Here is a 21,249-nt window from a genome sequence, read left to right on the forward strand (position 1 = left end):
CGACGCCAAAATGTGATTGTTCTGCAAAATTTGAGCAAGAACAGTGCAGCGGTGAGCGCAAGACTTTTTTTCGAACACGCGCAGCGAAATATTAAGGACCATGTATAGACACATTTGAATGTTTTCCCTGTCAAAGACGTTGCCAAGCATTCCTCCGTGCTGCCAAGGGAGGAAGCCAGTGGTTTGTTGAGGCGGCGCCACGTTCCAGTTGCTGGCAGGGCACGATGCTAACGGTGCTCTGCTGCCGCTTCTCCATATGCTTCTCTGCTTCCACAGATAACCAGTGATAAAATCAATAAATGGTAAAGTTTCTGAGCAGTCATAAACTCTACAAGAAAGTTGACGTCACTCTAACCGCGTCACAACAACTGCAATAAGTGTTGGAAAGTGGCGCTCTCTACGTTACGCCCCCTCCCCTTGTTTTGCCGCCACAGGGCAGGCACCGGGAATATACATGGGGCAATGCACTAAGCGCGCAACTCTCAATAACAATACAAGATGGCGTCGTCATCAAGTAGGGAATTGCTATTTCAAACTTTTTTTACTGTTTTTATACGAATTTTGCCATTGTTATTGTGTTTTAAAGGTGTTAACTACTAGACTTAAAGTTAAAAAAATATAAACAGTTTTCTTGTTGCTTTTTGGAGAGTGCAGTGTTGAATGTAAAGTTGCGTATCAGCCGCTCCTGATCCGCACGCGAAATTTTGACATTTTCTTGTACATACATGCGTCCATAATACTATTTACGAGCGATTAATTTGGAGCTTACGCTGCTGTCGCCCCTGAAAACTCCTTCTTAATATCAGTGCTGTGTCGGTCAAGTTGAGAGCGTACTCACAGTGGTCATGAAGACTGAAATGCCGGGTGATGAACGACGCTCTGCATTGCTCGATCTTCTTTCAGAGTATCGCCTTAAACAAACTGCTACAGATATATGGTCTACGCGCGAACGACTGTGCCTGGCGTCATCGGTGTTGAGGAGCGGAGACCAGAATTGGTAAGTGACTTGCTAGCATTTGCGCGTCGTTTAGCACGTGCACCAGCGTCACAAACTCTGGCTCTAGCGCCATGCGTCGTATGCGGTGCTGTGCTTGGCGCGCAATAAAGTGCACTGTGCGTTAATTTCAGGGTGTCCGTAAGCAGAGCGATACGGCCTTTTGGCGAGTGTAACCGGCCGAACGATTGGTTTTCTCAAAAGGTAAGCCGGGTGACAACGCGATTTAATGGTGGTGAGTCATACACGATTGTTTAGTTAGCGTTTGTCATTCCTTTTCAGAATTGTGCTCTCCAATATGCCGACCTGTTGGAGAAAGTGGAGTCGCCAAAGTGAGTTGTGAGACGCACCCTCCTCTCCCTTTTCGCACATGGGTTTGAACTCCATGATAGCAGCGTTCCGATCGCAGGCGCAAGCGGGGTGAACGCGGCGAGATCGACACTCCCGGTGCTCTTATAGTCCGAAAACTTACTCTTGAGCGCATTGAAGAGCTCAAGAAGATTATTCAAGAAGAACAGCAGCGGCATAAGTACGTACTTTCCTTCTTGTAGCGAGTTTCGAGCGTGGCGCGTAGTTGGAACATGCGTTTTAGAAGAAGCTTGCAGAGCAGCACCAGTAGCTTCTTTGCTTCTGTAAGCTCTAGTAATATATTTCTGATGTTTTGATGTATTGCGTAAGTGTGTGATTGATCAGCTAACGTTCCGTGAGGGTATTTCTTGACCCATAACCTTATGTTTTGACCAAACCAATTGCGTCTTCTGTGTGCGTTGTTCCGCGTTGTTTAAGTCATGCTTGTCTTCTTGTGCACTAGTACTAGATTTTGTTCTAAGTGTGTCTTGTCACGCATCGCTATCATTTGTACTTTGAGTTTATGGATGAATTTATTTCTTACATGTGCCTGTGTGTGCTGCCCTCATACTCTTGATTTCAGATATAGTCTATTCACTGGCAACTTCATCAGGCTGTCATGTTGGGTCTTTGCAGCACTAGCTTGGGTAGAGTGCCTTTTTGCGTATTTGCTGTTGTAGAGAGATTCCTTGAGGGTCAGGCATGGTGAGAAGTCTTCGGTGACCACGCGCCGTGGTTGTTCAGTATCTATGGGTGTTGGGCTGCTGAGCATGGAGGCTGCGGGATCGAATCTCGGCCACGGAGGCCGCATTTCGATGGGGGCGAAATGCGAAAATACCCGTGTACTTAGGTTTAGGTGCACGTTAAGAAACCCCAGGTGGTCGAAATTTCTGGAGTCATCCACTACGGCGTGTCTTATAATCAGAAAGTGGTTTTGGCATGCAAAACCCCATAATTTAACTCTTTGATGACATTGTACATACTGAAATTCAAGGGAAGGCTTTGTCTTCTGTACCATTTGATAAAAACTGACATTCTCTTTTCCTTACACTTTCCCAAGTACTTATTTGTCCATGATAGTGTTTAGTAGTCAGGAGTGATTTTAGCATTTAGCTGCAACTGGTGTACTCATGCTGCATGTAAATGATTTTGAATTGGCCGTTTGCTGTTTTTGGTAGAAAGAGAAACTACATGCCTCTATGTACAGGACCTTACAGGCATGTTTATGTGTCAGCCTTTTCCATTTGACAGTTTTTTTATACCATAGGTCAACAAGCAGTTGTGCAGAAAGCTTTCGTTCTTTTTTCCGTGTCCATCTACAGAATAGTGCAGACCGTACTTCTGTTAGTGATTTTTGCATTGTTTATCACAAAGAAGGCTTTGCAGCCAAGCTGTGAGGATATATATGTATTTTTTTCATGCCATGTTGAAGGAACTTTAGTGGTTAAATAAATTTTTATAATCTTGTGCTTATGCATTCACTCTACCAGTTACTTAAAAAAAGATGATTAGTTCTGCAGCTGCACAATAGTTGATGCAGCATTTGATGCAGCAGCATTTGTGCAAAATTCAATGTTAACTTATTTTTTATGTTAGGGAAATGCGTACAAACGATACTGTAAAGGTAGGCAGTCAGTCAGATTAGCCTGGTAAGTTATTGTTCAGGTGCTCTCTCAGCGTTTATTTGCCAGACAAAGGTTTTGCCTTACTGATATAGAAAATGACGACAAAGCTCTTACTTAACTAAATTGCACACCTAAGTTACAGTGCTTCTGATGTACGTTAATCTTTAACATCGCAGATTTCATGCATTTTGTGTACTTGCATCTTTTTTATTGTGCAGAAAAAGCCTTTAAAAGCGGTCAAATCGAATTTACATTTATTTCACATTTAAATAGCTTCAGTCAGATGTTGCCATAATCTATGACATCATGAGATGGTGGTACAATATTGCCATTGTGGCATTGCTACCAACCCTTCATGTTTGCATCATTGTATTGTGTTGCAAATCAGTCTCAATTTTATTGAAGTTGGATATTTGGTATACCATAAAATAATTTAGTTGGTCAAAATCTCATACTTTCTTTGCCTTAACTCTTTCATTACCACGCCTATTCAGATCGATCACTGGTGAACGATGCTTTAGGTCACCAATTTCAACTTATCGGAACCATTTCTTATCCATATAAGGCCATCCAGTAGTTAGTACAGGCACTGCACTTTCAGAATCAATTTAAGTTTTCGCACTGTGGCGATGTCATGATTTTTTACGGACCATTTTGCGAACTAATGCGTGTATGTTCTAGTGAAAAGAGGTGCGGCTGTCATCTTCTGCGATGCTCAAGAAAAAAGCATGCTGCTCACGATTACGCCGTACTAGCCTCAAAATTTTGTAATCAGATGACTCCCAGCATGTCGTGAATTAAATTATATCGCCGGCTCTGCCGTCCAACAGTGCTGAGCGGTGATAATTAACGGAAAATGACGCCATCTGTTCATTAGTGAGCTTTGGTTTGGAGTCCGAGTCGCTTTTTTCCAATAAAGTGTATTTCTGAAGGTCCACCGCATGTCCAACATGTGGACCCGGCTTTTGCAACCAGTTTCCAAGAGTTTCGGTTACCTCGTAAAATCCTGGCAAGGGGTGCTGCCGCTGTCACTGCGCAATTAACGAAAGTCGCTCCCATGGCGTTGTCCCGTGCGGCTGCGTTGCGAGAAAAGCGTCATGCTCGAAACTATGCTGCACTCGCATTTCAATTTAGAGATGAGGACTCTAGTTATGATTCTGAAGATGGGACAGTAAAGCAGATGCAAGCTCTGATTGTGACGATGTTTTTAGTCAGCACGGCACATCCGCAGCAGTTCACCGGCGAGTTTTCTTTTTGGCCTGGAGTGGTTTCCTTCCTTGTGTGTGCTTATCTGCTGATCTTTTTTCACGACTTGAGAGCTCTACTGATTATCTTCAGGGTGCATACTTCGCTTGGTTATGAGTTGCTGCTATCAGCAGCAAGGAAACTTTCGTTCACGCCAAGAAGGCCGCCCGTAGCACATCTTGGTCCAGCACTACGGATCAGCGCAAGACAGTTTACAACTGTGTGGGATTTCTTTCTACTCTTCTTCTCTGCAGAGGTGATAAAGCCAATGTGAAAAAATGCAAACAGATATGCTTGGATGCATAATATTGTAGTTACCCAGCTACACTGAAAGCTATCAGGCCTGGAAAATGTGCATGACTCTAGACGAACTGGGGAAGTACGTTCCTTGGACATCTCATCGGACCATCCTCAGAAGATGCCAAAAAGACGGAACTGCAAAATGTGTTACGAGGACCACAAAGTTAAACAAAAACCAGATGTTTTGTGGGAAAAGTGCAGAGTGCACCTGTGCTTCACAAAATCCAGGAACTGCTTCACCGCATGACATGAGCGATGAACGGGTCTTAGCTTCTTTTTTGTATCCGAAGAATGGCAGTGTACTGAGCATTTATTTTTTCAGAGACTATTCCTGGGTTATATATCTTTGAAATGCATATTCTGAATTTTCTTAGATATTGATATTTTGTAGATATCATGTTTTGTTATTTTTGTTTTCTACAACTGGCAGCAAAAATGGCGCTTTCTAGAATTTTTGTATTACCTAATATGTATTTTTGTTTGGCAACATACGTTGCCAAACAGATTTTATTATGCACAATATGCTATGCTGCAATGTGTGCTGGAATATTATTTGTAGTGGTAGATATTTCTTTCCGAGACCTATAAAAAAACTACCATTTTCTCGCAGTAACGAAAGAGTTAAAGGACCCCTCACCAGGCTACATAGCAAATTTTGGTTACTCTGGAACGTGTTATGTACTCTCTAAGGAGTGTTCTACTGCAAGAATGTTTAAAATTAGTTAATAGCTGAGATATAAATATCTGAAGTCATGCGAACTGATGATTTCAGGAGGCAAGTGTCATCACCAACATAGACACTCTCTCCACTTTCCCCGTCTAGCCTCCGCAAGTGAAATTTCTTCCCTGCAATCTCCCATACCAGAGCTGGAGAGTCACGGGATGCATACGTCAAGGGCTCCGTGTCCTTTTTTTTTATCTCGCTTTTTTGTTGTGCAGCGCACTTCTGCTTGCAGTCGTGCACGTGAGCTGTTGCATTTGCCTTGTTTTGTGCAGCGCACGATTTTGCATGTTGTGCATGGCAACACCTGACCAGCGGTATAAGTCAGGGCTACACGAACACTGAGGCAGACACAAGCGGATCGCAGAACATGATCATGTGCTGGAATACGGTAGAAAATGACATATTTTCACTCTCAGCGCCCGCGACTGCACGATGTGGGAACAAGCAAACGAAATGCGAGTACATCCCTCTTGATGCAGTGCGAAGTAAAACAAAAACATGCGGACGTTCGGTTTGTGTGTTTTATTATTTCTCTACGCTTTAATTTGTCTATTGAAGCAACAGACTACACAAATAACAGATGTTGCCTTGAATAATTCTTGAAGTGTCTCGTGTCCCTGTGAGCGACATCGCAGCATGTACAGCCGCAATCAAAAATACGTGGCCCACGGCTCCGGGCGCAGGAGCGGGTGCGGGGCCACACAGCGGCGCTGCTATCTCCATCGGGCGCCTGCTTTGAGGGTGCACCGAGTGACGCCAGTCATCGCCCTCACACTCGTGCCGCTCGTGCGGCCAAGTCACGCGCTTGAGAAATTTCAAGTTCGGCGTTCGGCTGTTTCGCAGCTGACGGTCAGTTGGAAAGAGTTGGTTCGTCAGTGTGCGCTTGCCTTCCTCCCCGCGCCAGCTCGCGTTCGGCCGTTCGGCTAAACGCACGTAACGTATACCTGGCAGAGTCCAATTTGGTTTCACATTTCATGTTTACGTGCGCCTCGCGCCCGTCTATGCCGCGCTTCCGTGCTTGGCGTTTGAACGGACGGCGCACGTGCATGCAGGCTCTCAACGAAAGACGCCATGGCAAGGCATTGGTGCATAGGAGTAGCAAGCAAAGGCTCACCACTTTTTTGGTGTCAACGCCCGTCCTGACTAATGTTCCATTCTCGTTTAAGGCGAAAGCGTTTCTAGGCTCACTTTGCAGAAACCGTCCGAATCTGCCAGCCGTGCCCGGCAGCTGTCCGCCAACTACAGCAGCACGGCAAACGAAGCAAAATAAAAGCGCCCTCCTGTGCACTGACCACCAGCTGCGAAATAGCCGAACGCCGAACTTGAAATTAATCAAGCGCGTGACTTGGCCGCACGAGAGTGAGGGCGAAGATTGGCGTCACTCGGTGCAGCCTCAAAGCAGGCGCCCGATGGAGATAGCAGCGCCGCGGTGTGGACCCGCAGCCGCTCCTGCGCCCGTAGCCGTGGGCCGCGTATTTTTGATTGCGACTGTACATGTATGTAGGCGCACTTGCTGATGAGATACGTCATCCCTCCGTCTTGGAGCGTGGCGCCCGCGAGAAGAAAGGCAAACAGCATTTAGTTTGAAACTTCAGCTCTTTCTGCAGCGTGTAGTAATGCAATTCTTAGCAGACATGATTGTGAAGCGCGCATTGTATGGACTTTGCATATCAGCTCAAAATTTCCGCACCTGGCAAGGGGCCCTTTAAAGGGACCCTAATGCAAGACACTAAATTCTCTTAGACGGTTAAAGCGTTCTTTGAAAACATTGTTGTCAATTTGGATATAATAGGTCGATCATTAGAAGCGAAAATGAAGGTCAAAGTTTGTTTTTGAATTTTACGCCGAATTCCCAACGCCGGGATGCCACTGTGACGTCATGGATTTCAAAGTATTATTGCCTCTTCAGGCCGTGTTGGCTCAGCAAAAGTTTCTGCTACTTGCCAACTTGCCATGCTCAATCTTTGGATGTTTTGGAACACAATGTAGTCGATTTTTATACCTAAAGAATTGCCTAGGTCCGCCTAGAAGACGCTGTCAAAATCTATGACGTCACAGCAAGCTGGATGTCATACTCTGGTTCGCAGTGTGACATCGCTCGTGATGACGCGTGACTTCGAGAATTATTCAAGGCAACATCTGTTATTTGTGTGATCTGTTGCTTGAATTGAGGAATTGAAGTTTAGAAAAATAATAAAACACACAAAAGGAATGTCCTCGTGCTTTTTGTTTTACTTTGCACCAAAGCAAGAGAGATGCACTTCCACTTCGTCTGCTTGTTTGCATGGTCGTGCAGTCACGTGCGCAGGTACCGAAACTATGCCATTTTCTACTGTGTTACAGCGCGTGATAATGCTCTGCGATCCGCTTGCACTGCCTCAGTATTCGTGTAGCACTGAATTATACCACTAGTCATGTGTCCTTGTGCACAGTGCGCAAAATCATGGGCTGCGCGAAACCAGACAATCGCAACAGCTCATGCACAGCGCTGAAAAAAAAAAAAGTGAGGAGAAAAAATAGCTCAGTGCCCTTCCACTCTTTGAAGAAGGATGACCAGCGAGGTTTTGTATGTGGGTCCCTTAATGGCTAACTGCACCTCCACCGCGGGTCGGCCCGGCATTGCACTTTTCGGGATTGGCCCACGTATGGGGAGGGCTGAACGCCTGCTTAACCTCCGCCGTGGGCCGGCCCGGCATTGCACTATCTTCGGGATTGGCCCACATATGGGGAGCGCTTAACGCCTGCATCGCCTCTGCCACAGGTGCAGGTTGGCCCGGCATTGCACTATCTTTGGGATTGGCCCACTTATGGAGAGTGCTTAATGCCTGCTTCACCTCCGCCGCGGGTTGGGCTGGTATTGCATTATCTTCGGAATCGGCCCACGTTGGGGAGTGCTTAACGCCTCCTTCACGTGTGTTGCAGGTCGGCCCGGCATTGCACCATCTCCGGGATTGGCCCACGTATGGGGAGTTTTTTTCTTGCCACGCCAACGACACGAATATTTCCTTGGACGGTAGAGGTATACAGCTTCGCTGTAAAAAATGAAGGCAGGGCCCATAACGTATGTGTCGCGCAATCCTCGACGTCCGGTACGGGAGAACACAGGGAAGGAATTTCGCTTGCGGAGGCTAGATGGGGCGAGTGTAGTGAGTGTCTCGCTATGCAGTGGAGGTCGCCTCCTGAAATCGTGGGTTCGCGGCACTGAAGTATTTCTATCTCTGCTATTACTGGTGGCAGAACGCTCCCTAGAGGACACGTAACAAATTTCAGCGCATAACCAAAATTTGCTGTGGGGCCTGATGAGGGGCCCTTTAAGATAAAACAGGCCTTGAATGAAATATTTCATTTCCTTTCATTTGCGTGCTGCAATTCTAATATATTCTGAGGAATAATATAGCAAAGACTATAAGACCTGGTTCGAGCAACCTTGGCAGTTGAATGGTATAGCATCTACCTTTAGTAAATAGCATAGATAAACATATAGCATACATATACATAAATATGTACAGAACATCATGGTGATGCTGACAGCAAAAATTTGCCTGGATCGTCCATATAATTGCTATTGCAATAAAAACTGATAAAGGTGAACCAGTTTCTATGTAGCATGACATGGTCCACTGAACAGCAAGTGAGGGAGAAAAAAAAAAACAGTGGGGTCTCAGGATCAGAAGGGAAGATGTGGCTATGGCTAGTGGGTAGCCATGTCAAGACTGTGACTGACCAAGGAGTTTGAGATAGTTCATATATACGAAAATACGAGAAAGCGAAGACGAAAACTAGCATTTATTTAGCATGTGTTCTATATTGAAATGGCGAGTGAAAAAAAGAAATGGCAGGAGCATAGTACCAGTCGAGAAAAAAAAAAAGCGATTAAAGGGTTGAATGCTTTTACTAGATATTGGAATAGCAAACTAACTGCAATAAATACTGTTTATTTCTGGAGAATAGCCAGTTTCTGTTGCTACTGTGTGTTTTAGTTTCAGAAGTGTCATGTAACAGTTGGAAATCTTTTTATTACTTTTGTATGAAACAGTGTGCAAATGTAATCTCTCTGTGACACATTTTTGAATATTTCGGAAACCATACATTTAGACAATAGGCCATTCCATCTCAAAGCGTACCAGGTGTTTTGTTGACCCTGTCTGACTCCTTTGAAAAAAAGTTGCAGTATTACGCCTCAGTATAGTGATTACTACCTCAAGAGAGATTTGTCTGAGGACTTTTGAACTTTGTGCACACAAGTGAAATCGTGTTGTACAGAATAAACTCTACAAAACTTGTTTTGCCTACTACTGCAACACTTATTCTGTCTAATGCGAAAATGCTAGTCTTTCTTGACTATTACGAAGAATAGGCTTTGTTGCAATTTTCTTTGTTATTAGACGCAAGAAGAAAAAAATGCAATAAATTGTCTTTTATTGCAGAAATAGTAATTGTTTCATAAGGAATAATGTCATGTGAACTTTTTAGGTGTATGTACTAGCTTATGAAACCATTTTGAGAACAAAAAAAATAATGTTCAGCTAAAATTGGCACAAAGTTGGAGTAAATAGCATTTTGATCCTAATTGCGACATCAAATACACATTGTAATGGTCCAATTAAAAATACGGCATATGGAGCATTGTAAAACTGGTTTGTTGTAACTTATCCAGGAAGTTTAGGAGTGAATTTTGTTCTCGGCAAAAACCAAATTTTTTAACTGAGCAATCGAAACTTTGGGCCAACTTTCTCTTTATTTTACGCCACAACACATTGCTCAGCACATTAGACTGGCTTGTTTCATGTGATTTAAAAAATTACTTGGCTAATCTATGTAGCTGGGATTTCTAGATCTGACTTAATCATTCCAGTGATCCTGTTAGTTGGATTGCAGTGTTCTAAATAAATATTTTTATGCAGCTTAAGTTTGGTCATGTTGAGTTTGCTCTGGCTGATCACATGTTGACAGCACAATTTATACCCGGGACCTGAAGTCGCTTGTGTGTCTTGTCCAGATTCAGTCTCATCGGCTTCTTCGATATCGTTCTGAATGATCTTGTCGTGTTGCTTGTAAAACCTGTCTTAATTGTTGACCCTCCAAACATGGCAGTCTGGCTCCATTGTCTAAAGAATGTTATTTTCTGTGTGGTGGCCGACTTGTCTTTCCACGGTGGCACATTGCAGTGATCTCTTGTCCTATTGTTCATTTCTGTATGGGCTATAACTGTGGAAGGCTGCAATGCTGCCTTGTCATTGCCCTTGTCATGAATATTCGGAGGCTTTCAAGTAAAATGTTCAGGCTTACTATAGGTACAACGGATGCTCCCAGCACAACACTTGCAGTTATTCAGATTGCCTTATAAAACAAGTGTCCCTTGCACAATTTCTCCTATTTTTGTTTCCAGAGCTTTCACTTCATTTGTCACAGGCTTCACCTTAACGATTACAACATACTTGTAATAATCTGATACGACAAAGAGCAGTATGTGGTCATTGTTCAGATTAGTGGTTGTGTGTGCAAATTCATTTAATTCATTGTGTTTATTACGTTTGTGTCTGGGGAGTGGAATATGTTAACTGCATATTGTGTCCACCTTGAATGCCTCGTTTGCAATAAACCATTGACTGGGTTGCCACAGTAGGTGGACTATTACTTTCTTCATTTTCTGCATTTGTTTACCTCCAAATACACCGACTGTCAAAGTTCTTTCTTTCGGCACTTTGCATCTCAACTTCTTTTAAATGCTGGCGGTAATAAAGCTCCATTGGCTTCCACAGTCGAAGAGAATTCTGTGATTACCGAATGTCGTGGTGCCCGCCATCTTGGCATTGATGGTTGCAGGAGTACAAAGGAGCAACCTTGTGTTGCAGCAAGGATGGCTATGGTTGTAAGTACTTTATTCCTTTCCATAGTGAGGTCAGATGAGCGCATTGATGTAACATGCCTTTGCAAGAACTTCTTGCTAGTGACTTGACTTCTACACTCTCTTTGTGATGTTGGATGGCGATAACACAGTGTGTAGGTCAACTGTTCTCTGGAGATGATCTTGTACGATCAGTTTGTCATAGCCAAGTCATTTTTGGAGAATCTCGGTGGCATCTTACAAACATTATTTTGTGGCCTGGAGCCTAGAAATAGCCGATGCAGCTGATTCAGTAGCAGGTGAGCTCAGGTAATTAACCTTGTCGGCTATTGTCAAGCAAGCATTATCGTTAATAGCAGACTTGAACTGGATCCAAAATTTATGCCATGATTGGCGATTCCCATCAAATTTGATGAATTCCAGCTGTGGCAATCTGAACTTACTGTGGGTTGTAGTGCTTTCGTTAGTCTGACAGTCAGGACGGTGGGTGCTCTGCTTTACGAAGGTACAGTAAACGCTTGTTAACTCGAACTCTGATATCTCGAAATATGGGTTAAGTTGAAATTTCTTTCCTGGCTTGGTGTCAACTCCATAAATTTTCCACCTCTTATCTCGAAATGCTTTTGCGCCATACTCCATATATATCGAAATCTCTGCGAAAATGCTTGCAAAAAGTCATTATCCAAAGCTTTCATGATCTGCTGCGATATTTTTCACAGTAGAGTTCAAGTGCTGAGACACAGCAGCGAACTACATCGATTTCGCATTTGATAAGCATCACCTGCTGAGATGTGAATGATGTGCTATCAGCTCAGTTGCAAACTGGCTGAAAAGCCAAGTAGATCGCTTATGCTCTGCTCAATTGGCTTTGTAAGTGGAGCGAGGAAAGTGATCTTGCCGCTGCTGGTATGAATGTTGTGTACAAGTGCACTAGCGTTCCCGCTAAGTGGTTGTATAGAAATTGCCATGTTCGCATGACACGACCTGCGTGGAACTGGCAACTCAGTGACGGACGTTTGAGGAGTCTTGTGTGCTTGCATGTAAACAATGCTTCAAACAGCGTGCATGAATACTGCGTATCTGATATGATCTACATGTCTTCCGGTGGCTAATAGGTTCAATCTTCACGCATGCTTTTGTGCTTTTCATACACTCTAGGATGGTATCCTCGAGTTTCACTTTTGTGAGACTCCATGATGGAAACGTTGAATGGACCAGAGGTGTCACAAAGTCAGGGGACATATATAACCGGGGTTCCACGGTACTGCAAGAACTGGGAGAGGATGACGGTGTCTAAGCAGTGCAAATTGCTGACATTGGAACAACTTTCATGATATTTCACCTGACTAGGCTTTGGAGATGTCGGCGCCTATGTGCAATAGCAGTTGCTTGGCTCTGTGTAAGGATTGCTGTTGCCTGTAGACACCCGACGTGTTGGGTACCAAGTCACAGAGTATCTTCCATAAGTGATCTTCCAGAAATTACGCTCCTGGGGAGGTATTCTGTAAGAGCCCCCTAGTGTACATTTCCATTTCATCTACTGCTGAAGTGCTGATTGGCTGTGGTGCCTCGCTACATCCGACATGCAGCCAAGCCCACCCAATCATATCTTACACAGCAGGCAAAATGGACATGCCCACTAGGTGGACTCTTACAGAATAGCTTCCGTGGTATACATATTTTGCGAGAAATGTAGCGGCTACTGGCGCCTATTTCGAAAGGGTCATTGTGGTCTGTGCACAGCCATGGGCTTACATTTTCGGGAATTTGCTTGTCTCGAAACTTTGCTTATCTCGGAACTTTTTCTCAGTTTTTACAACTTGAAGTTAACAGAGTTTTACTGTAATTCCATTGTCGTCGTTGCGACTGAGTTTTCGTATCTGGCAGTCCATCATTTCTTGTCTCTCAATTGGTGCGGGGTCTCGTCAGATATTGCATCATCGAGCTTGTGGACTTAAGAATGCAATGTCTATGCGGTCAATAATTAAAAAGAAAAGGATGCTTCTTACTGCGGCAGAGAGTTCCAGTTCTTCAAGCGCACTGTCCACCTTGTTCTGATGTTGTCCAGTTGTGAGCAGATGCTTTGTCATCGTTGAAAGTCTTCCCATGATGCTAGCTGGAGGTCTCGTCAGCAAGGTCTGTGCAGCTGATAATCATCAAAGGTTGTTCTCGGCTCCGCACTTCAGGAGAAGCTTGGTGTCATGGTGAAAGAGTTCCCAGGAGTCGGCACATGTAGTGGATCTTCCATTGCCTGCAAGATTTGGCTATAGGTGGTGGTGTCATCACCACGTTAGTGTGGATGGGCGGCCGGTGGCACGCATTGAAATGTACAAAGCGGTGCTTCACTGTGAGAAATTTGTGCTGATTTTTTGGTAATGAACTGCACTGACTGCAGTAAAGTGAGAACATATTGCTCTCCAATGTCAAATTTTTACACAAGACTTACTGAACATGTCTGCTATACGTCAATGGCGCTCAATATTCACTCTCTGTTCCTGTACATTCACAGTGCTTCTTCGTGCTTGGCTTGCATTCTGCATATTTTATTGGCACTGCTGTTGCGCAACTCAACTTACTGCGATTCTCGCACTGGTTATAAAGATGCCTGTATTCCTGTACAGTGAAGTAGCTAGTTCTTGTGACTCTACTTCACCTCTTGTATGCAATCATAACTGCATTTTACTTCTTTTTCAATTCTTTATAAGTTTAGTTGAAAAGTACACCACTGCAGTGACTGGGCACTGGTAGAATTGCCATGTTGCTTCACACGTGGTTTTTTTTTTCTTTGTGGTAGCAGGAAAAACGTAGCATTAAAGCACAAGGATGTTTTTGAATGATTACATGCATGAGATTGATGCAAATAATTTTTCATGATTTCAAGAGGCAATCTTATGTTGTTTTCTTTGTTTGTGAAAAGACTAGCCATTAACACCACCATGCTAAGGAATGCATTATATTAGCCACCAGGTAACTAGGTTTTACGATGTCCTGTGTCTAGTGGCTGCAATATCATAAGAAGCCAACAAACGCTGACACTAAGGGCAACATAGGGGAAATTACTTGTGCTTAATAAATGAAATAAACGATAAATTAATGGAAATGAAAGTGGATGAAAAAACAACTTGCCAGATGTGAGGAACCATCCCACAACCTTTGCAAAAAGATCACGTTCTCGTGACGCCTACGGCAGAAAGGATGTTCCACATCCATTGCCAAGGTCTGTGAGTGGTAGCGCTGGCTAACACTTCCAGGGTTCTACTAGGAAACATAAACACCCAAGAAAGTGGATTGAGAAACGGCGCCGCGGTAGCTCAATTCGTAGAGCATTGCACGCGAAATACAAAGGTTGTGGGATCGTCCCCCATCTGTGGCAAGTTGTTTTTTCATCCACTTTTATTTCCATTAATTTATCGTTTCTTTATTTCATTTATTAAGCACAAGTAATTTCCCCTATGTTGTGCTTGGTGTCAGTGTTTGTCGGTTACTTGTGATATGACTAATAAAAACAGGCCCCTCGGTTAACCCCCTTTCTTCTCGTTTATTACTTAACGAGGGTCTCAAATCTGGCAACATTGATCAGGTGGCATCAGGTAGCAAGTGTGGGTTTATTGACCGGTTGCCTGCACCCAAAAAGTTAATGTTCTCGTGACGCCTGCGGCAGCAAGGATGTTCCGCATCTGCCGCCAAGGTTTGTGAGTGGTGGTGCTGGCTAACACTCCCAGGGTTCCACTAGGAAGCATAAATACCCAAGAAAGTGGATAGTGAAGCGACGCCGCGGTAGCTGAATTGGTAGAGCATTGCATGCGAAATGCGAAGGTTGTGGGATGGTTCCTCACATGTGGCAAGTTGTTTTTTCATCCACTTTCATTTCCATTAATTTATCGTTTCTTTATTTCATTTATTAAGCACAAGTAATTTCCCCTATGTTGTCCTTGGTGTCGGTGTTTGTTGGCTTCTTATGATATGACTGATGTGATATGATATATGATTAACAAAGCGGTGGCGTAGAGGTAGAGTATCCGCCTCGCGTGCAAGAGGACCGTGGTTTGAATCCCGGTGCTGCACAATTTTCCACCGGATAAAAAAAAAAAAGAAAAAAAATCCACATGTTGATAAAATTGCATAAACAGGCCTGGAGTGTGGCCTGATCCTGATGACCAGAACTAGTAACGCACTCCCTCACCAGAGCAGGATTGGCCACCCTGGTGCAGTACTTGGCCACAACCTCCTATATGAATACAACAATCAAACCCTGGCCCTCAGTCCCCAGCAGCTGCGAAGCAACTGACCATGGCGGCGGTCAGACCTGTGACGCAGCAGAGGGGGCTAAGAATACCTGGGTCTGAAGAGGCCGCCATTGGAATCTGAACTTGGCAACGTTTAACGCTAGAGCGTTATCTAGTGAGGCGAGTCTAGCAGTGCTATTGGAGGAATTAGAGGGCAGTAAATGGGATATAATAGGGCTCAGTTAAGTTAGGAGAGGACAAAAGAAGCATATACAGTACTAAAAAGCGGGCACATGCTGTGCTACCGGGGCTTAGCGGAGAGACGAGAAGTAGGAGTCGGATTCCTGATTAATAAGAATATAGCTGGTAACATACAGGAATCCTGTAGCATTAACGAGAGAGTGGCAGGTCTTGTTGTGAAACTTCATAAGAGGTACAAATTGAAGGTTGTACAGGCCTACGCCCCTACATCCAGTCATGATGACCAGGAAGTCGAAAGCTTCTATGAAGACATGGAATCAGCTATGACTAAAGTCAAAACAAAATACACTATACTGATGGGTGACTTCAATGCCAGGGTAGGCAAGAAACAGGCTGGAGACAAGTCAGTGGGGGAATATGACATAGGCTTTAGGAATAGCAGGGGAGAGTTATTAGCAGAGTTTGCGGAACAGAATAATATGCGGATAATGAATACTTCTTCCGCAAGCGGGATAGCCGAAAGTGGACATGGAGGAGCCCGAATGGCGAGACTGAAATGAAATAGACTTTATACTCTGCGCTAACCCTGGCATCATACAAGATGTGGATGGGCTCAGCAAGGTGCACTGCAGTGACCATAGGATGGTCAGAACTCGAATTAGCCTAGACTTGAGGAGGGAACGGAAGAAACTGGTACATAAGAAGCCGATCAATGAGTTAGCGGTAAGAGGGAAAATAGAGGAATTCCGGATCAAGCTACAGAACAGGTATTTGGCTTTAACTCAGGAAGAGGACCTTAGTGTTGAAGCAATGAACGACAATCTTGTGGGCATCATTAAGGAGTGTGCAATAGAAGTCGGTGGCAACTCCGTTAGACAGGATACCAGTAAGGTATCGCAGGAGACGAAAGATCTGATCAAGAAACGCCAATGTATGAAAGCCTCTAACCCTACAGCTAGAATAGAACTGGCAGAACTTTCGAAGTTAGTCAACAAGCGTAAGACAGCTGACATAAGGAAGTATAATATAGATAGAATTGAACAGGCTCTCAGGAACGGAGGAAGCCTAAAAACAGTGAAGAAGAAACTAGGAATAGGCAAGAATCAGATGTGTGCATTAAGAGACAAAGCCGGCAATATCGTTACTAATATGGATGAGATAGTTCAAGTGGCTGAGGAGTTCTATAGAGATTTATACAGTGCCAGTGGCACCCACGACGATAGTGGAAGAGAGAATAGCCTAGAGGAATTCGAAATCCCACAGGTAACGCCAGAAGAAGTGAAGAAAGCCTTAGGAGCTATGCAAAGGGGGAAGGCAGCTGGGGAGGATCAGGTAACAGCAGATTTGTTGAAGGATGGTGGTCAGATTGTTCTAGAGAAACTGGCCACCCTGTATACGCAATGCCTCATAACCTCGAGCGTACCGGAATCTTGGAAGAACGCTAACATAATCCTAATCCTTAAGAAAGGGGACGCCAAAGACTTGAAAAATTATAGACCGATCAGCTTACTGTCCGTTGCCTACAAAGTATTTACTAAGGTAATCGCAAATAGAATCAGGAACACCTTAGACTTCTGTCAACCAAAGGACCAGGCAGGATTCCGTGAAGGCTACTCAACGATAGACCATATTCACTCTATCAATCAAGTGATAGAGAAATGTGCAGAATATAACCAACCCTTATATATAGCTTTCATTGATTACGAGAAAGCATTTGATTCAGTCGAAACCTCAGCAGTCATGGAGGCATTACAGAATCAGGGTGTAGATGAGCCATATGTAAAAATACTAGAAGATATCTATAGCGGCTCCACAGCGTAGTCCTCCACAAAGAAAGCAACAAAATCCCAATAAAGAAAGGCGTCAGACAGGGAGATACGATCTCTCCAATGCTATTCACAGCATGTTTACAGGAGGTATTCAGAGACCTGGATTGGGACGAATTGGGGATAAGAGTTAATGGAGAATACCTTAGTAACTTGCGATTTGCTGATGATATTGCCTTGCTTAGTAACTCAGGGGACCAATTTAAATGCATGCTCACTGACCTGGAGAGGCAAAGCAGAAGGGGGGGGTCTAAAAATTAATCTGCAGAAAACTAAAGTAATGTTTAACAGTCTCGGAAGAGAACAGCAGTTTATGATAGGTAGCGAGGCACTGGAAGTGGTAAGGGAATACATCTACTTAGGGCAGGTAGTGACCACGGATCCGGATCATGAGACTGAAATAACCAGAAGAATAAGAATGGGCTGGGGTGCGTTTGGCAGGCATTCTCAAATCATGAACAGCAGGTTGCCACTATCCCTCAAAAGGAAAGTGTATAACAGCTGTGTGTTACCAGTACTCGCATATGGGGCAGAAACCTGGAGGCTCACGAAAAGGGTTCTGCTGAAATTGAGGACGACGCAACGAGCTATGGAAAGAAGAATGATGGGTGTAACGTTAAGGGATAAGAAAAGAGCAGATTGAGTGAGACAACAAACGCGGGTAAATGACATCTTAGTTGAAATCAAGAAAAAGAAATGGGCATGGGCCGGACATGTAATGAGGAGGGAAGATAACCGATGGTCATTAAGGGTTACGGACTGGATGTCCAGCAGGCTCACGACGTGGCCGTGAGGCTTGGCCTTCCGGTCCGGACGTGGGAGCGGCCCGCTTAGTGGTTAATTATCACTACTTGCAGGACCAAATAAAGTTTTTCTTCCTTCCTTCCTTCCTTCCTTCCGTCCTTCCAAGGGAAGTGAAGCATAGCAGGGGGCGGCAGAAAGTTGTGTGTCCGGATGAGATTAAGAAGTTTGCAGGGACAACATGGCCACAATTAGTACATGACCAGGTTAGTTGGAGAAGTATGGGAGAGGCCTTTGCCCTTCAGTAGGCGTAACTAGGCTGCTGCTGCTGCTGATGATGATGACGATGACTTATAAAAACGGGCCCCTCGATTAACCCCCTTTCTTCTTGTTAGTGGCTATAATGTTACACATGATGCTCGTGTAATACCTGTGTCACACGGGCACATTTGGAAGGCCTTCCAGTCAACGGCCTTTGAAACGCCACCACTCTATCGACTCAAAGGAGTTGTCGCGCTGCTACACGGCACTTTTGAAAGGCCGCTGAGTGGTTCAGGCGTTTCTCGAAAAATTGTGTGGCGCTGCGGATCTTTATTTTCATTTTCATGTCACGAAAAGTTAAACAACATATAGAACCATTTAAAAGCACTATAATTTCTTTTATGTTTGTTTATACATTAAAAAATTTGTTTATACATTGCCATACATATATGTTTAGTTTTTAAGTTGTTGAGTAGCGAAACTGCGGCAGCGTTTGCGCTGCTCGATGCGGCTGCCGTTTTGTTGTGTGTTCGCACATGTCAAGTGGCAAAAACACTTTATTGAATAATTAATAACACACATATATAATATATTTAGAACATTTGGTTTGATTTGTTCTTTCTAACCGTGAGCACGAGCACACTGTGAACGAGAGAGGGCATGTTCGCGCTGTTTCCGCTTCCGTTGCTCAAAGGCCATCGAGATTTCGATAGAGTTGTAGGGTGCTCCGTTGACTCGACAGACTGTTGACTCGGCGGCCTTCGAAACCACCCGTGTAGCAGCTCGAACTTGACCTTTGAGTCAACTGACTATCGGTTGGAAGGCCTTCCAAACGCCCGTGTGACACGGGTATAATACCCTATTTCAGCTTCTCTGTTATAGCAGATAATCAAGGTACCAAAGTTTACTTGTGATGCAAAATTATTTCTGGTAGGTGGATATCCACATCATAAAATGGCAGCTCAGGAACAGCTAAGGATGGTCGCATAACTGCTGACTGTCATGCAATTATACGCCTAAAGTCAATTTATTGGGCCACATCATATGAGCATTTGATTTTATTTCCTCCTACTGAGTGATTTCAAGCCACCTTGCTCATGTTTCGTGGTGTCACAAAGATTGTGAGAGGATTAACACATTGTTACGAGGAATTATGACAGTGCTGTCTTCAAATAATGCAGCAACCACTTTATTTAAAGTGTTGCCAAACATTTTTTGTGAAGTATTGAGATCATAATGCGGCAATAAAATTCAAATGACTGTGACGAACGGAGGTCGTGACGATCACACATTGTGAGCTCAACACATGCAGTCACCAATTTTATTGTACTGCAAAGGCTACAGCACAAAGTCAAATGAGTCTCAACATCATAAAAAAATGTATACCACTATTTATGAGCGTGATCAATCCATGGAAGAAAGAAACTTTAAAGGATGTGTGCATCATACATGCACATATAAAGAAGCAGCGGTTAGCCGACAATGTGATGCGCCATCCACACCATCGTGGTTAGGCCAATGTCTGCCATGCGGCGACTCCACTTGATTTTGCGGCCAATAGGGTCCCCTTGCTAGCTGGACGGCGGTCGGCGAAGAGCCAGGCAGGCACGTCTTTTGAAGATAAATTTATGGCACTGGGACAGTTTCCCATGGAATGCGAAGCAGTACAAGATCTAAGAGCAGAATGACATGGTGATGATAATGGCTCTTTCTGTGGAAGTAGTCGCGACAAGCTAGTATACACACCTGAGAAGCCCACAATGTGGTATCATTCCTCGTGAAACAGTTACATTTTATTCTATAAAAGTTATGATTTGCTGCATTTTGTCTCTTTTTCTCATAGGGCAAACACTGAATGAAAATGGCAATAAAGCTTGTTTGTAATAGTCATGAAAGATTAGCATTTTTACGTTACATAAAGTAATTTTGCAGTAGTGGGCAAAAACGATAAGTAATTTAGTAGAAAATATTCTGCAAGGTGTAGTTTTACTTCTGTGCGCTAAGTTCAAAGTGCTCTCACAGCATCAAGAATGTTTTCCCAGAAAAAGATATTTTCACATACTGCTTCACACACTTAGATAAAATGCAATGATTTTTTCGAAGCAATCAGAGATGATCGACAATGCACCCTGTACGCTGGAGATGGAATGACCATAAGCACATAGGGCCTTTCTATAAGTCCATTTAAAAATGGACTCAAAGGTACTGTGGAAATCTGATCATCTTTATCAGAAGCTCAGCTTCCCAACTTTATTGTTGAAACCATCACCTGAGCATGCTGTTAGCCTCAGTAACATAGTTTGACAGTAATGCATTACTTCAAAATAAAGTGTTACCATGTTGTTTTTTACCTGTAAATAGGCTCCACTATTTCTTTTGTATCTTTCGGTACAATAACTGTGTGTTGTTGTGGGCTGTAAAGGTTGTGTCCATCATGTAAAATCACCTGTACAACAAAAGCATTTCATGAAAAAAGATTCATGAACTAGAGGGAGCTGAGAAATTTGAAAGGACCTGCCAGAGTGGGTCAGTGGCTATGGTGTTCTGCTGCTGAGTTTAAGGTTGCAGGTTCATTTCTTGCACTACATTTTGTTGAGTGCAGAAATGCTCACGTGCTTAGGTGCAGGTTAAATGTACTGGTTAAAATTAATCGAGAGTTCAGCGCTGCAGTGTCCTTCTTAGCCCACTGTGTAGTTTTGGGACCTTGAAGCCCACACTTTATTAGAAAGTTCAGAGTGTTGAAACATAGGGCCAGAAGGGAGGACTTGTGCATTTGTTCTGCGCTGTTCTATGGCAACATTATGGCAGATAATTGTAGGGATGTTTGAAGGACTGATAACTACTGCCTATGTGGAGTATTGACATTAGCTTGTGCCATTCCTTTCTTATTAGGGGCAAGAATATCCAGCA

General features: G+C 43.8%; 1 protein-coding gene across 10 annotated transcripts in view; it reads left to right on the top strand.

Annotated features, from left to right (window-relative positions):
- The first annotated feature begins 415 nt into the window (after positions 1-415).
- The window catches only part of LOC142566261 (bromodomain-containing protein 8-like), a 139,884-nt gene continuing 119,050 nt past the window's right edge, over positions 416-21,249 (top strand). For 5 of the 10 annotated variants that reach the window (XM_075677110.1, XM_075677111.1, XM_075677113.1 and 2 more), the window contains exons 1-4: positions 655-997; positions 1,129-1,198; positions 1,277-1,326; positions 1,404-1,523. In XM_075677110.1, coding sequence (XP_075533225.1) covers positions 846-997; positions 1,129-1,198; positions 1,277-1,326; positions 1,404-1,523 — 392 coding nt within the window. In that variant the 5' untranslated portion in view covers positions 655-845. Of the gene's footprint in view, positions 515-654; positions 998-1,128; positions 1,199-1,276; positions 1,327-1,403; positions 1,524-21,249 lie in introns of those variants that run through there. The other 5 variants (XM_075677117.1, XM_075677118.1, XM_075677120.1 and 2 more) reach the window with 3 other exon arrangements.

The sequence above is a fragment of the Dermacentor variabilis genome, unplaced genomic scaffold, assembly GCF_050947875.1.
Source record: "Dermacentor variabilis isolate Ectoservices unplaced genomic scaffold, ASM5094787v1 scaffold_12, whole genome shotgun sequence".
NCBI classification, from domain to species: Eukaryota; Metazoa; Arthropoda; class Arachnida; order Ixodida; family Ixodidae; genus Dermacentor; species Dermacentor variabilis.